The sequence below is a fragment of the Chiloscyllium plagiosum genome, chromosome 10 (genome assembly GCF_004010195.1).
Source record: "Chiloscyllium plagiosum isolate BGI_BamShark_2017 chromosome 10, ASM401019v2, whole genome shotgun sequence".
Lineage (NCBI taxonomy): Eukaryota > Metazoa > Chordata > Chondrichthyes > Orectolobiformes > Hemiscylliidae > Chiloscyllium > Chiloscyllium plagiosum.
The window spans coordinates 23,963,855-23,978,709 of NC_057719.1; the positions used below are offsets into that span (position 1 = coordinate 23,963,855).

At 38.7% G+C, this 14,855-nt stretch overlaps 1 protein-coding gene across 2 annotated transcripts; it reads left to right on the forward strand.

Annotated features, from left to right (window-relative positions):
• Positions 1 to 2,130: 2,130 nt before the first annotated feature.
• On the forward strand, positions 2,131 to 12,728 carry LOC122553423 (alpha-1-antitrypsin-like). Of its 2 annotated transcripts, none has more exons than XM_043697167.1 (5): positions 2,131 to 2,197; positions 2,441 to 3,081; positions 7,751 to 8,021; positions 9,754 to 9,901; positions 12,254 to 12,728. In XM_043697167.1, exons 1-5 carry the CDS (start codon positions 2,178 to 2,180, stop codon positions 12,440 to 12,442), a joined length of 1,269 nt encoding a protein of 422 aa, XP_043553102.1. In that variant the 5' UTR covers positions 2,131 to 2,177; the 3' UTR covers positions 12,443 to 12,728. The 2 variants fall into 2 exon arrangements, with proteins under 2 accessions (XP_043553102.1, XP_043553103.1); XM_043697168.1 differs by having other exon boundaries at positions 2,190 to 2,226.
• Positions 12,729 to 14,855: the final 2,127 nt, after the last annotated feature.

Below are 14,855 nucleotides of genomic sequence, written 5' to 3' on the forward strand. Positions count from 1 at the left end.
TTTGTCAGAGGGACAAGGTGCAAGTCACCCCAAGAAGAAAAGGAAAGGGCAGAAACCCTCCATTTTGTTCAAATGGTGAGAAACCTTCCAGGAAGAATCAAAAAAATGAATCCTCCATGATCCCAGGAAGGTTATACACAAACATTTTCTTAAGAGAATTTACAAGTTTTAAAATCATAAAAATCTAAAATGTAGAAGCAGGCTATTTGGCCCATCGAGTCCACACCAAAGCTCTGGGGAGCATCCCATGAGACCACCGTGCCACCCAACAATGTTTAAAAGAACTAGAACAAACAAGGCAAAGGACTACATGATGGACAGTAGGATCCTAGGCACCACTAAGGATCAGAAAGACCTTAGTGTGCATGTCCACCAGACCCTTCAGACAGTACAGGGGGTGTAAACAAAAGTGGTAAGAAAGGCATTAAGGATATGCCTTTATTAGGCATGGCATAGAGTTGTCAAGGGCAGAGAGGTGATGCTGGAATTGTATAAAGTATTGGTTAGGCCACAGCTAGAGTACTGTGAGCATTTGTGAAACACACATTATAGGAGGATTGCCATTGCATTGGAGAGGATACAGAGGAGATATACCAGGTTGTTGCTTGGGGTGGAGATGTTTAGTTATGAAGAAAGATTGGATAGACTGGGGTTCCTTGGAGCAGAAGAGATTGAGGGGAATGCAATTCAAGTGTATAAAATTATGAGAGGCAGAGACAAGGTGGACAGATCAATTACTGAGAGGCCTTGATTTAAGGTAATATGCAAGATGTTTAGAGGGGATTTGAGAACTTTCTTTTCACTCAGAGGGTAGTGGGAATCTGGAACTCATGGCCTGTAAGGGTGGAGGAGGCAGAAAACCTTATAAAATTTCAGAAGTATTTAGATGTGCGCTTGTAATGCCAAGGCATACAAGGCTATAGGTCGAGTGCTGGAAAAATAAGTGACCAGTGTAAACTCAATGAGTTGAAGAGCCTTCTTCTACAACTCTATGACTGACTACATTCTAATGTAATTCACTGTCTGTAAAACATTTTAGGACATTTTTAGAACATGAAAGGCATTATATAAATGCAAGTATTTCTTCTTTTAAACTTTCAAACATTTTCATTGCCTTGTTTAACAATTCCAAAATTGTGGGCAAGCTTATTATAGAGTCATAGAGCTTCACAGCATGGTAACAGACCCTTCGGTTCAATATGTCCATGCTGACCAGATATCCTAAGTTAATCTAGTCCTGTTTACCAACATTTGGCCCATATCGCCTCTAAATCTTTCCTATTCATGTACCCATCCAGATGCCCTTTAAATGTTGTAATTGTACAAATCTCCACCACTTCCTCTAACAGCTCATTCTATTCCCTGGCTTGCAACTTTAAATGTTTAATTATGAGATTTTCACGCAGATGGTGGTGCATGTATGGAATGAGCTGCCAGAGGAAGTGGTGGAGGCTGGTATAATTACAACATTTAAAAGTCATCTGGAAGGGTACTGTATATGAATAGGAAGGGTTTAGAGGGATATGGGCCAAGTGCTAGCAAATGGGACTAGATTAGGTTAGGATCAGCAGGTTTGTTAGGTTTGGTCGGCATGGACAAGTTGGACCGTAGGCTGTGTTTTCATTTTGTACATCTCTATGGCTCTATTTAAGTACATCTAATTATGGTAAATGTAATATTCCTTCATTAAATAACAATGAGATTTTGTTTACATGAAAGTCTGTTTATTTTAAGCTCCATGTTCAAAATTCAAAAAAGATCAACTTTGGAGTTGTGTATGTATTTAAAATAAATTGCAATGATAAGGCTGCATGTTAATTAACAACTATAGACTTCTGATTTAAAAAAAAGGTAAGTTAACAATAGAACTTTAACATTATCTATCAATGTGATTTGCAATTTCTTCAAAACATCATGGCCTGGGGAAGTCAATGCATAACAAAGAAGGAAATAAATAGGAACAAGCTGCTTCTATGCAAAATGTAATGCATGAAATTAAAGTTAAAAAATGTTTTTTTGGGTGTTTTTTTAGCTGCAAAGTTGTAAGAAATGTATTTATAATGCAAATAATCGTAAAGCAATGATATCTGCCAAACTGAAGGTCAGTTTACTGATTAATTTGTAACTGAGCTGTTTGCATTTGCTGCAGTATAAATTGACATTTAACACAAAGGACCATGTATGAGCAAGGAGAAAGGTGAGTACGAACAGCCTGCTTCACTTTAGGTAGGACTCTGAAAGTTGTTTAATAAGATGTTAACAGTAAATTTATTTATTTTAGAAGTTAAATTGGCAGTATTCAAATCTCTGTCGATCTCAGCTTGCAGGATGCACTAAGTAAGCATTACTAAACTAGTACAGAATCTGAGTCAGATGAGGGTTGTTCAGGATTTGAATAATCTGAAAGCATTACAATACAAATTGGTTCTTTGTTTTGCAGGCTCAAGATGGAAAAGCTGATCCCAGTTGCTTTGCTCCTACTCACTGTGTTTGGCAGTGGAGTGGTCAGTCTCACTGAAAAATCTGCCATACCAAAGGAAAACAATCCAGTTATACAATTATCTATCCTCAGACTTTCAGCTGCAAATTTAGATTTTGCCTTACGTCTCTACAGACAGATTGCTTCACAGCCACGCTCAGCTGCCAAGAATATTTTCTTCTCTCCAGTTAGTGTCTCTGCAGCACTTAGCATGCTTTCCTTGGGTGCAAGAGATAACACAGTCAACCAGCTTCTACGTGTTCTTGGGTACAGTGATATGTCCCAAAATGATGCAGCAGAAGTGCATGAAGCATACAAATACCTTCTGCAAAAGCTAACCAGAGAAAATAGTGAACTGAATTTAACAATGGGCAATTCTTTGCACATCCAGCAGGAATTTGTTGTTAAACAGAAATTCCTTGAGGATGCAAAGCAGTTTTATAAGGCAGAGGTAATGGATGTTAATTTCAAAGAACCAGAGAATGCAAAAGGACAGATCAATGCATACATAAACAAGAAAACATCTGGTGAAATTCAAGATTTTGTTAAAACCCTTGATCGATCAACTGTGATGATGCTTCTCAATTATGTCTTGTTCAAAGGTAAAACATTTTTAAAAATTATACATCTGCCTTCAAACATTTGGACCATAAAAGAGGTATGCAGCAACCATATCTTGAGTAGGAAAATTTCTGAATTACTTATTTTGCTTCAGAAAATTCATGTTGGAGTGCAGTAATTTGATGATTGGCAATATATAGGAAAGTTAAAACACATTAAGGTGCTGTGAGACATTAATTGGCAAAGCAATTTACTTATTTCATCTAAACATCTAAGAGACTGATCCATAGCAAATTAATTTTGTTTTCATCAGTCGGGTTGCTTGATTGCAGGATGAAAATCTTGCTTCCTATCAGCAAATCTCTTTATTGCATAAGTTGAATAACACTTTTTTTCTACTTTCTGATTGATCTCCTTCACTTATGTTCTGCTCCTCTCCATGATTTCCCATCCACTGTTTCTACCTCTTGTGCTGCTGTTTTTTTATCCGACTACCTATCCAGTTTGCAAGTGGAGAGACACTATGAATAACAGAGATGGCCAGCTAATCTTTTGTTTTTAGAAAGTGATTGATTATAGGGTAGTTCCCCCACATTAGGGGAGGAATCAATCTAGGACCACAATCTAGCAGAATATGGAGGCCAGGTAACCTAGGGGATGGAGAGTACAGAGAGCAATAAGGTGAGAACCGAAGTCAATAAATTAATCATAAGTATGAATGTGCATTATATTTTGATATCAACGCATGATGGAAATATTGTGGCAGAGTGAGAGACACATCATGATGCCCGAAATAAGGGTAATATGAACAGAATATCGAGAATTTGTTCAACTATTACAGCTAGATTTGACTTGTGTGGCATTCCACCAATTACAGGTTCAATCCCCTTCCCCTTATCCAAATTCAGTCTTCTATTAGATAGCTAGTTCTGTAAACATGCACACAACCCTCGGCCTCAAAGGCGCTTAGCTTATTACTTAGCTTTATGCACTGCAACTTTGCAAACATATTTTTGAAATCTAAACATATTGCATTTGCTGATTCCCTTTATCTATCCCAGTTGTTACCTACTCAAAGAATTCTGACACATTTGTCAGGTTGTTTTCTCCTGCATGAAACAAGACTGACTCTGCTTGATTATATTTTGCATCTCTAAATATTTTGTTATTGCATCCTTCAAAATAGCCTCTAACATTTTCCCAAAGACAGATGTTATGCTTACTGGCCTACAGTTGCCTGTGTTTTTTTTTGTCTACATCCCTTTTTAAATAAGAGTGTTACATTAACAGCTTTCCAATCTTCTGGGACTTCCCAGAATTAAAGATTCTTGGGAAATTATGATCAATGCATGCACCCTCTCTGTTACTTCTTTTAATGTTCTATGATACAACCGATCAGGTCAGGGGACTTATTAACCTTTAACCCCAGTAGTATCACTTGTACTTTCTCTCTGAGTTATTCAATATTTTTCTTCACACACTTTTTGCCTTGATTATTCAATATTTTTGGAATGCTGTTGGCATCCTCTATCATTAGGAACAGAGTTCCAGGGTTTTGATTTTGATATAATTCTCTAGATGCTACTATAATAATAACTGAAGAGGAGGAGTGAACAGGCATATAGAGATAGGTTGAGGAAATGGCAGTATGTGAACTGGAGAGCCAGCATGAACGTGATGGTTCAAATGGCCTTCTTCTTCAATGTTGTTAATCTATGCTGAAAGATTATTATTGCTTTAACTCTACCTTAGGAGATGAGCGGCCTGTAATGTGATAAATTGAAGAAAATGTTTCAAATGAAATGAAGTTTCACCCTTTGTGCCTGTTTTCACATTGATTATCAGGAGTGGTGATGAAAGTTTCATCTGTTCCTTGGATATAAAGATCCAAAGTCAAATTATTTGATTTCATTCTTGAAAGGTGCAGGTCTACACACAAATCTGCCCATCACTCAGTGCAACTTAATAACAGCTTCACCCAAAAATGGCAGAGAATGTTGTTTTGGGAACAGTTCATTTTGAAATATTGGTGAAAAGATGCAAGTTCACTGGAACTGACTAATGGGCCAACATTGGAATTTGCTTTGTGCAAGAAGTGCCTTCCTGAAGCAATCTGAAGTTAGCTTCATCACAAATGCAAGAAGAGATAATATGCATAGAGTCAGAGAGTCATAGAGATGTACAGCATGGATACAGACCCTTCGGTCCAACATGTCCATGCCGACCAGATATCCCAACCCAATCTAGTCCCACCTGCCAGCATCCGGTCCATATCCCTCCAAACCCTTCCTGTTCATAAACCCATCCAAATGCCTCTTAAATGTTGCAATTGTACCAGCCTCCACCACTTCCTCTGGCAGCTCATTCCATACACGTACCACCCTCTGCATGAAACAGTTGCCTGTTAGATCTTTTTTATATCTTGCCCCTTTCACCCTAAACCTATGCCCTCTTGTTCTGGACTCCCCGACCCCAGGGAAAAGACTTTGTCTATTTATCCTATCCATGCCCCTCATGATTTTATAAACCTCTATCAGGTCACCCCTCAGCCTCCGACGCTCCAGGGAAAACAGCCCCAGCCTTTTCAGCCTCTGCCTATTGCTCAAATCCTCTAACCCTGGCAACATCCTTGTAAATCTTTTCTGAAACCTTTCAAGTTTCACAACATACCAAACTGTTAGCTTTTTGGAGTGAAATTGCCATTCTTTTAAGGTCCCAATTTTGAGACATGTTGATATCTCTCACCAGCACTTAATTTCTCTTCCAGCAAAAAAGTGAGACAACCCATCATCTGAACAACTTCAGCTGGGTTCAAGCCCAGGTGTCACTGATGTTCAAACCCATTGAACCAATTATTGCTTCTATTTGTTTTATTTATACATTTTTGTGGGCTTCACGACTACATTTAGTTTAATCTGAATAACTGATGCTTTGATAAATCCGGCAGTACAGGAATTACTCAGCAGGTCTTGTCACATCTATGACAGAGAAACCAAATTAATGCTCCATAGGAAAAGTTAGAACAAGTGGGAGAAATTTGGGACAATAAAGGGGGAATCTGTAAGAGAGTGGAGGACAGGAGAGAATAAATGACAAAAGGCTTCATGGTGCAAGGCAGAAGGGGGTGGTAATGGGACAAGTGAATAAACAAAAGGTTTGTCGAGAGGAAGTGGGAGTTGTAGGATGCTTAATGGCTGTTAACTGAAAGAAAAGTAACATAAGAGAGAAACAAGAAAGCGTTTAAATGATATAAGATATAGCATTGGGGCAGAAGTTAGGCCTGAAAGTGTTGAATTCAGTGTTGAGTGCAGAAGACTGTAAAATGTTTGGTTGAAAGCTGAGGTGCTGTTGCTCAAAGTAGTGTCAGCATTACTGCATGGTAACAGTTCAAGGACAATGAGATTAGAAGGAATAATAAGGTACTGGGATAAAATGACTGGTGACCTGAAGATTAGGATTGTTTTTACCAACTGATGGATGTACTTTTTAAAATGTATTCATGAAATGTAGATATTGCTAACAAAATCAACATTTGTTACCCATTCCTAATTGCCCCTTCCTGAACTACTAGTGTCCAACTGGTTTAGATAAATCGACAGTGCTGTTAGAGCGGGCTGTTTCATTGTCTGCCGTGACTGGATGTGGTAAGACTGCAGGTTTTTGGTCTGGTCCATCAGTTATGAAATTGCTTGGTTCTGTTCATCACCTGCTGCTTATGCTGTTTGTATGCATGTAGTCTTTGCTTATGTGTTACTTGATGTGATGAATCGTCATAAGATCAGGAATTAATATTGACAACTCCCAATGTACCTCCCTCCTGACTGAATACCACTCTCCTAGATGGTGTTGTCTGGAATGCTGTGTATAAGGTAGGACTCCATGAGTATGACTATGTCAAGCTGTTGCTTAACCAGTCTGTGAGACAGCTCTCCCAGTTATGGCACTAGCCTGCAGACATTAGTAAGGAGGGTTTTGCAGATTCAACAGGGCTGTGTTTGCCCATATCCATGTCAGGTGCTCTGTCTGGTTTCATATCTTTTGTTTAGGCTTTCTTATGCAATTGAATGGCTTCCTGGCAATTTCAGAGAGCAGTTAAGTGTCAACCACATGTAAGCCATTTAATGGTAGCAGATTTCCTTCCCTAAAGGACATTAGTGAACCAGATGCATTTTATGACAATCAAAAGTGGTTTCATCACCATCATTAGGTTTCCAAGGCCAGATTTGTATTGAATTCAAATTCCCTGGTGGGGATTTGAACCCAGATCCCAGCTTTTCTACTTTCCAGTTTTAGAATTTCTACTTCAGTGACTGCACGACTGCACTATCACCTGCTGTTAGCTGATTAATATCCAAGGTACTTTATTAATGACCTTTCAACTATGTTACTTAATGCTATCTCCTCATTGCTGACTGAGTTAACCATCCCTCAAACCCCCGCTGCTATTTTCCTAGGTTTTATCAATTTAAAAAGTTGAGAATATTTTGAAGAAAATATAAGGGGCATTTTTCGAGTTGACAAAATGATATGTAACTCATTAGAATCTAAGGCTCCCAAAATGATTGTGACAGTTAAGTTAATATGAATGCATTAAACTTGTATTGATTTTTATACAATGGAGAGTAAACATCTTTTATCAATATTGATGAAATTATGTGGTGTATGTTCAGATGGATTCACAGTCTCATGATCTCTATCTGTTTCCTGTAGGTAGTTGGATGAAACCTTTTGATCCCACAGCAACGTATGAAGCCGACTTCCACGTAGATAACACAACAACAGTGAGAGTTCAAATGATGAAGAGGCTGGGGATGTATTACTCTGGTTATGATCAGCAAATTTCCAGTTATGTGGTTAGCATTCCATATCATGGAAATGCATCCTTGGTGCTGATTCTACCAGCCCCAGGAAAATTGGCAGAAGTCGAACAAAATCTGACCATTAGCCATTTTCAAAACTTTTTTTTCTCATTACCGTTTAGGTACGTTCAGTGAAATCAAGTTATATTCATTTTTGTCTGACAATATAGTGGTGTTTATTATTTATTTTCTTTTAAAAATGTAAAAAAAATTCTAATCTTACAACACATCTAGTTGTCATAGAATCCGTATAGTATGGAAACACACTTTTCAGCCCAACAAGTCCACACCAACCCTCCGAGGAGTAACCCACCCAGATACGTCCCCTTACCCTATATTTACCCCTGACTAATGCACCGAACCTACATATCCCTGAATACTATGGGCAATTTAGCATAGCCAATTCACGCAACCTACACATCTTTGGATTGTGGGAGGATACCAGAGCACCCAGAGGAAACCCATGCAGTTACAGGGAGAATGTGCAAACTCCACACAGGCAGAGGCTGGAATCGAACCCGTGTTCCTGGCACTGTGAGGGAGCAGTGCTAACCACTGAGCCACTATGCAGCCCCTGTTATCAGCTCCCTTTAGATTTCATTGCCCTAGTGTTCCTTGTCACCTCTTTCCACTAGCCTAAAGCTTGGCTTTAGCGTATACCTTCTGTAGCATGTGCAGCAGCAACTTGCTAAACTTTCATTGGATGATGATTCCAAACTCACTAACTGCATCCCAAAGAAAAACAAGGGCAGTAAATGCAGAGGAACAGCATCTTCTCCATGCTGCACACCACCCTAACTTGGATGTACACAGTGGTTCTTTAATTGTTGCTGGTCAAAATAATATAATTCTGTACCTAAAAGCATTCTGAGAGCATTTTTGCCACATAAATAGCAATGAGGAGTTCAAGAAGAGCACATTCTCAAAGCCATCAGGGAATAGACAAAAAAACAGGAATAAACATTGGCCTTGCCAGTGACCCCTATTTCTTGGGAATTAGTGTATTCTTAAAGGACTTAATTCCTTTGACAAAACCCATGACCAGTGATACAGGATTTCCTAGGAGACAATAGTACTTGTTAGCAAGTGATGGACAAAAATATTCATTAGCAAGTGATTGCTGACAAATCCTTTAAAAGCATGTTATTATTTTCCTCAAAACAAACAACGTTTTTCTTGTCTACACTGTGAATCTGTCTCTTGTTCTGACATTAATATCATAGCAATTTCTAGAGACTCTCCAAAGTGCATCTCATTTTCTCATTTGTTCCAAATCCTAATATTTGTGATTTGAATATGCCTCCTAGAGTCATACAGCACAGAAACAGTCCAACCAGTCCATGTCGAACATAATCCCAAACTAAACCAGTCCTATCTGCCTGCTCCTGGCCCATATCCCTTCAAACCTTTCCTGTTCATGTACTTATCCAAATGTCCTTTAAATGTTGTAATTACACACACATCCATCAATTGCACATGCAAACCACTCTCTGTGTAAAACATTAGCAGCTCATGTCTTTCTGGAATAAGTCTCACTGATTCCTATAAAGCATGGTTTCTTCAGTATATCAAAGTAATCTAAGGAAAAGAATCAGAAACCAATTACAATAGCCAAAACTGACTCAAATCTATTGATCATCTTAAAGTTTCTATGCACAATTTCAGTTCTCTTGTTAATTTATACAGAGATCATGTACATATATAACATGTATATATGTGGCCAAACTTAACACCATTTTAACTTAAATTATTGTTTTCTATTCATGCGTTGACAAAACTAAAATTACAATGACAAATTTAATTTTAAGTAAGAAATTAATGAGTCAACAATATCTCTCTGTGTGTTTGTCGTAGGTCTGCAACTCTGCACCTTCCAAAGTTATTGTTGAAGGAATCCTACCAGCTCAAAGATCTGCTGATGTCTATGGGTATTGTGGATGTATTCACAGATAATTCAAACCTTTCTGGAATGTCTGAAACTGCCCCTCTAAAAGTATCTGAGGTAAAGCATTGATAAACCAACTATTTGTTTATTGCAGTCTAACAAATGATATTGGAAACACTGGCCATATTATTAGAATGATTGAGGTATTGAAAGTACATAGAACAGATGAATGATTATCATTGGAAAGGACAAAAAATGCTTTCAGGTTTATTTGTGAGGTTTCTTTTCAATCCATCATATTTCTGGAGTACAATTACAAGAAAAATTGTTCTCTGCTGTGAGCCTGATGACCCGTATTTCGTTAATTCTTTAATTCTAAGTAGATTGACTCCACCTGATACTGAGAAACATCTAAGTTTCATGTTGCTAGTCTGTGCAAGCCTTGACACAAAACCAGGGACAACTTGTGGTCAAACAGAACCAGTTGCAATATGACCAGTGCACACATGATCAATCGTCACATATCTTGACAATGCTCTGAAATCTATGATGAATCAAATAATAACCATCTGATTTTTTAATTAAGAGCCATTCAGTTTTATTATGACCACTAATCAAATGAGAACCTAGGATTTATAATAGATTCCCAAAAGAATGGTGTTTTAATATGCAGTTTGCCGTCTTAACACCTGTCATGAGCAAACTAGAGGATGAGCATTCTCAACATGGAAGTTGGAGCTGGTACCTTATGACTTCAGCTCAATGCTTGCTGTAAAGATCCTCCATGCTTGACATAGGGCACAAATAGCTCAGATCTTCTTCCATTCGTACTGGCCACATTCAGTCAACATCCACAAACATTGGCAGCTAACATGTGTAAGCCTCTGAGGACCCATATGGCACATCTCTGATTCACTTACTGGATATTTCTGCACCATGGCAGCACTCAGGGCACAGCAGCAACCAGCTTTGTCATGATGCATCAGAGTCATGCACCCAGTTTATGAAGTGGACCACAATGCATTTCTGGCCTGTTTGCTTGCTGTCATAGCACTTACTCACTTTGAACCCACTTGGATGTTCACAACATCCCTACTTTGCTTTGCCTTTTGGTACCTTGCACCTGATCCTCACAGTCCTGCCATATTGCTATGTCATTTAGTACAGGTACAAAACCAGGAAACTTGTTATGGTTGTCAGCAGACCCCGGTCATCAAGGAAGCGAGCTGTCACCCAGGACTACCAGTAACTCTGGTAGTCTCTGATACCAGTCCAGGGGCATGTCACAGTCAGTCAAGCTCTCGGGGTGGTTAGAGTCTGACTCTCTCCACATAAGGATTGAGCAGACAAATGTCAGAGAGCACACCACACATCTTCACTCTTTCTGCCCTATCTTGACCTGTTTTTGTCCTAGAATGTGAAAGAGATGGGCACTCAGGGATGAAAGTGGGTAACACAGCTGTTTCTTTTGGTGTGGGTCAGAAGGTGTCCAGAGCAAGTGAGTAGGCAGCACAGTGGGCACACAGGGTTACTGATGGTAGGGTGGGTGACAATGAGTGAGGGAAGACGAGGCTTGGTGCAGAGGGGGCTGTAGTAGCAAAAAGATGGAAAGGGTGAACTATTGGAGAAGATCTGTACTGGCCAAATGGAGAAGGACATTGATCCTCTTCCTAGGTGGCTGTGCACTCCTCCAGATGGCTGCAACTGCACTGATCCAGCTGGCTGGCATGGTCCATATTATGGGCATCTACTGGGAGTCCTGGAGGCTAGTGGACATCCCACCTCCACACCACCCTGTCCACCAGCATCTTCAGGTCAATGCCCGTGATGCAAGATGTCAATTTTCTCTTCTCTGCTATGTCTCAGACAAACATCAAGACATGCACTGGGGCAGCTCCAGACTTAATGTAGAGGTGCCGGACTGGGGTGAACAAAGTCAAAGGTCACACAAGACTAGGTTATAGTCCAACAGGTTTATTTGAAATCTCAAGCTTTCAGAGCATTGCTCTTTTGTTAGGTGAAGTATGAAGGAACTGCACTCCAAAAGCTTGTGATTTCACATAAACCTATTGGACTATAACCTGATGTTGTGTGACTTCTGACCATCTCCAGACTGACAATGCTACTCCAGTTCCACAATGGACTTTTAAAAATGGCACCAGCAGTTGGGGTGAGGTCCATTTCCAGGACATCCTGACAGTGGCAGATTGATCAGGGTACAGTGAGTAGGAGAATGGGAACAGAACCAGGCTACCTTGTAGGTAATTAATGAGGTAAGGTTGGTACGATATGATGAGACATGTTGCAGAGGTAAACCCAACTTGAAGCATGACAAAACTGACACTTAGTCAAAGAAAACCTGAGATTATATCCATGTATTCAATCCTCTGGATGTTTGAGTTGCTGAACTATACGGACTATGTCAAATGGTGTTTCTATTAACCTGATGTGGTTTCCTTGTTATTGCAGGTGACCCATGAGGCAGTGCTGGATATTGATGAAACAGGAACAAAAGCTACAGCTGTTACAGGAATTGAAATGATACCATTCTCTGTTCCTTCTGAGTATGTATTTAACAGGCCTTTCTTCCTATTAATTGCTGACCACAATGTTAAGTCTGTCCTGTTTGCAGGAAGGGTAATGAATCCCACTGCGTGATGCAGGCAAAAACTCCACACATTTCCAAGAATTGTATCATTGATAAATGGAAAGCAATGACGTTATGTCCAACAACGTTTAACATCCAATTGTTTGAGAGCAACCTTAAGTAATTTAGTAAATGTGCTTTACCATAAAGTAATGTACCAAGCTTTTTATGAAGGCAAACAAAGGTCTCATCAATAATAATGAATGTTTCAAATTTATTTCAAATGTTTGTCATGCTTTGAGTAATTCACTAGTATGTATATGAATAACTTACATTAAAACAGAAAATGCATCTGAACTTTGTGGTAGTATTTGCGGTTTGTTTTAATTTATTGTTTTCATAAACAAGTGTTTGGTAATTATTGTTTGTTGATGAATAGAAGGACCAAAGAACTAATCACAATTTCAATTATTTCCAATCTATGCAACATAATAATGCCTTTTCACGCAATGAATTTCCATGTCTTTAATCATTCACTAACATATGCCCCCATTGAAGTGAGTAATCACCAAAAACAGACAGGTTAGAGAGCACAGAAATGGCCATGTCACTCAGTGTGTATTCATAAGCAGATAAAGAAATGTTGTTCTTTGAACAAGGTAACACATGCAGAGAAAAATCAATTGGTAAATTTGTACTTATTGTAAAAAAATGGAATGACAGTCAAAATTCACAACAGTCATGGCATGAACAAGGTATTCCTGGATTTATTTCCTTACATGATTCAACAACAGCTGGTACCTTCAAATTGAACACAATATTACTCTTTCGGTTTTTTTTACATATGTCAACAAATTAATGATAACAATTAATGATAAATGAAGACATTAATTTATACCAAGGAGCACTGCTCACGATGGTATCATGAAGTAGTAAATAAACTTTGAAAATCAGATACTGAAAATCTAGTCAAAATGCATTTAGAATCAAGGAAGATTAAACACTTATTCTAAGAATCTAGGTTGATATGTTGCATGCTATTGCCTATTGACATATTCATCAAAAGTGTGCAACTACATTGAGTGAGAAGACCTAACGTCCTATTCATACAAAGAAATTACTGATGTTCTCTTATTAGTTAAATGCTTCTCATCAAATATTCAATATTTTCAGACATTTGTAAACAGTCAGAACAACCAAGTTAAAACACATCCTGCAATCATCAGAAATGCTGACCCTATGTCTAAGACATTCATTTAATCACTGGTATATTCAGTTACAGAGAATTTTGTGTTTCCAATGTTTTGACTATTTAATCAAATTACATTCATTTTTAAATGTGCACCATGGGTAGGGTATAACAGTCTAAAAAATTGGCACTTGTGCGTAAAATTTCCATGTTACTCAAGTTGGAGAACCAAACAAATTTTAAGTATTCACTTGTCCATCCTGCTGTCAATTTAGCAATTATTAATATTAATGAACAAAAGGGCATCATATAAAGATAACACAAGGACTGCTAAGATTTAAACAAACATCTAGCACCATTAACATCTCAATGTCTACTATGGGGTGTACATTACCAGCAGCGACCATATCACCAAAATGTAAAATCTAAAGACAAAAGAGTTATATTTGTATAACACCTCCACATGTCTCAAAAGTTTATCAAACTGAATAAATTCAATTGCTTTCACTATGGTAAGTTTCTCAAAGGGAACCATGGCAATGGAACAGTTCAGCAGAGGGTGAAATTGCAAGAAGTCAGCTTAGTGTTCACCTGATGAAAAGATATTTGTCCTCCAAAAACTTTTATACTATGCTTTTTGTTGAGCCAATTGAATGTATTGAAACAATTAGCCCACTTGGCATAATTAGTTGAAATATTATTTTGGAAAAGGGGTCTGTTATGAAGGCTTTTTTGGAGAGGTAATTGTTGGGGTAAAGGAGTGCATAGCGGCAACTTGAAAGTCTTCACCAGGTTAGAGTCTGCAATTGTAACTCAGATGGAAGCAATGCATTTCCACTTCCAAAACAACTTTAATGTGATCACAGTCCTGTTTAAAAAAGTCAAATGGAGGCACCCAGCAGAGATTATACAATGTTAGCACTGCTGCCTCACAGCGCCAGAGAACCGGGTTCAATTCCTGCCTCGGGCAACTGTCTGTGTGGAGTTTGCACATTCTCCCCATGTCTGCGTGGGTTTCCTCCGGGTGCTCCGGTTTCCTCCTACAGTCCAAAGATGTGCAGGTTAGGTGAATTGGCCATGCTAAATTGCCCGTAGTGTTAGGTGAAGGGGTAAATGTAGGGGAATGGGTCTGGGTGGGTTGCTCTTCGGAGGGTCGATGTGGACTTGTTGGGCCGAAGGGCCTGTTTCCACACTGTAAGTAATCTAATCTAATCTAAAAAATATAGTTACACTTGGAGCAAGAGCAGCACCCGGACACAGTGATGCTCCATTGGAATTATAGCTAAAAGTAGTCA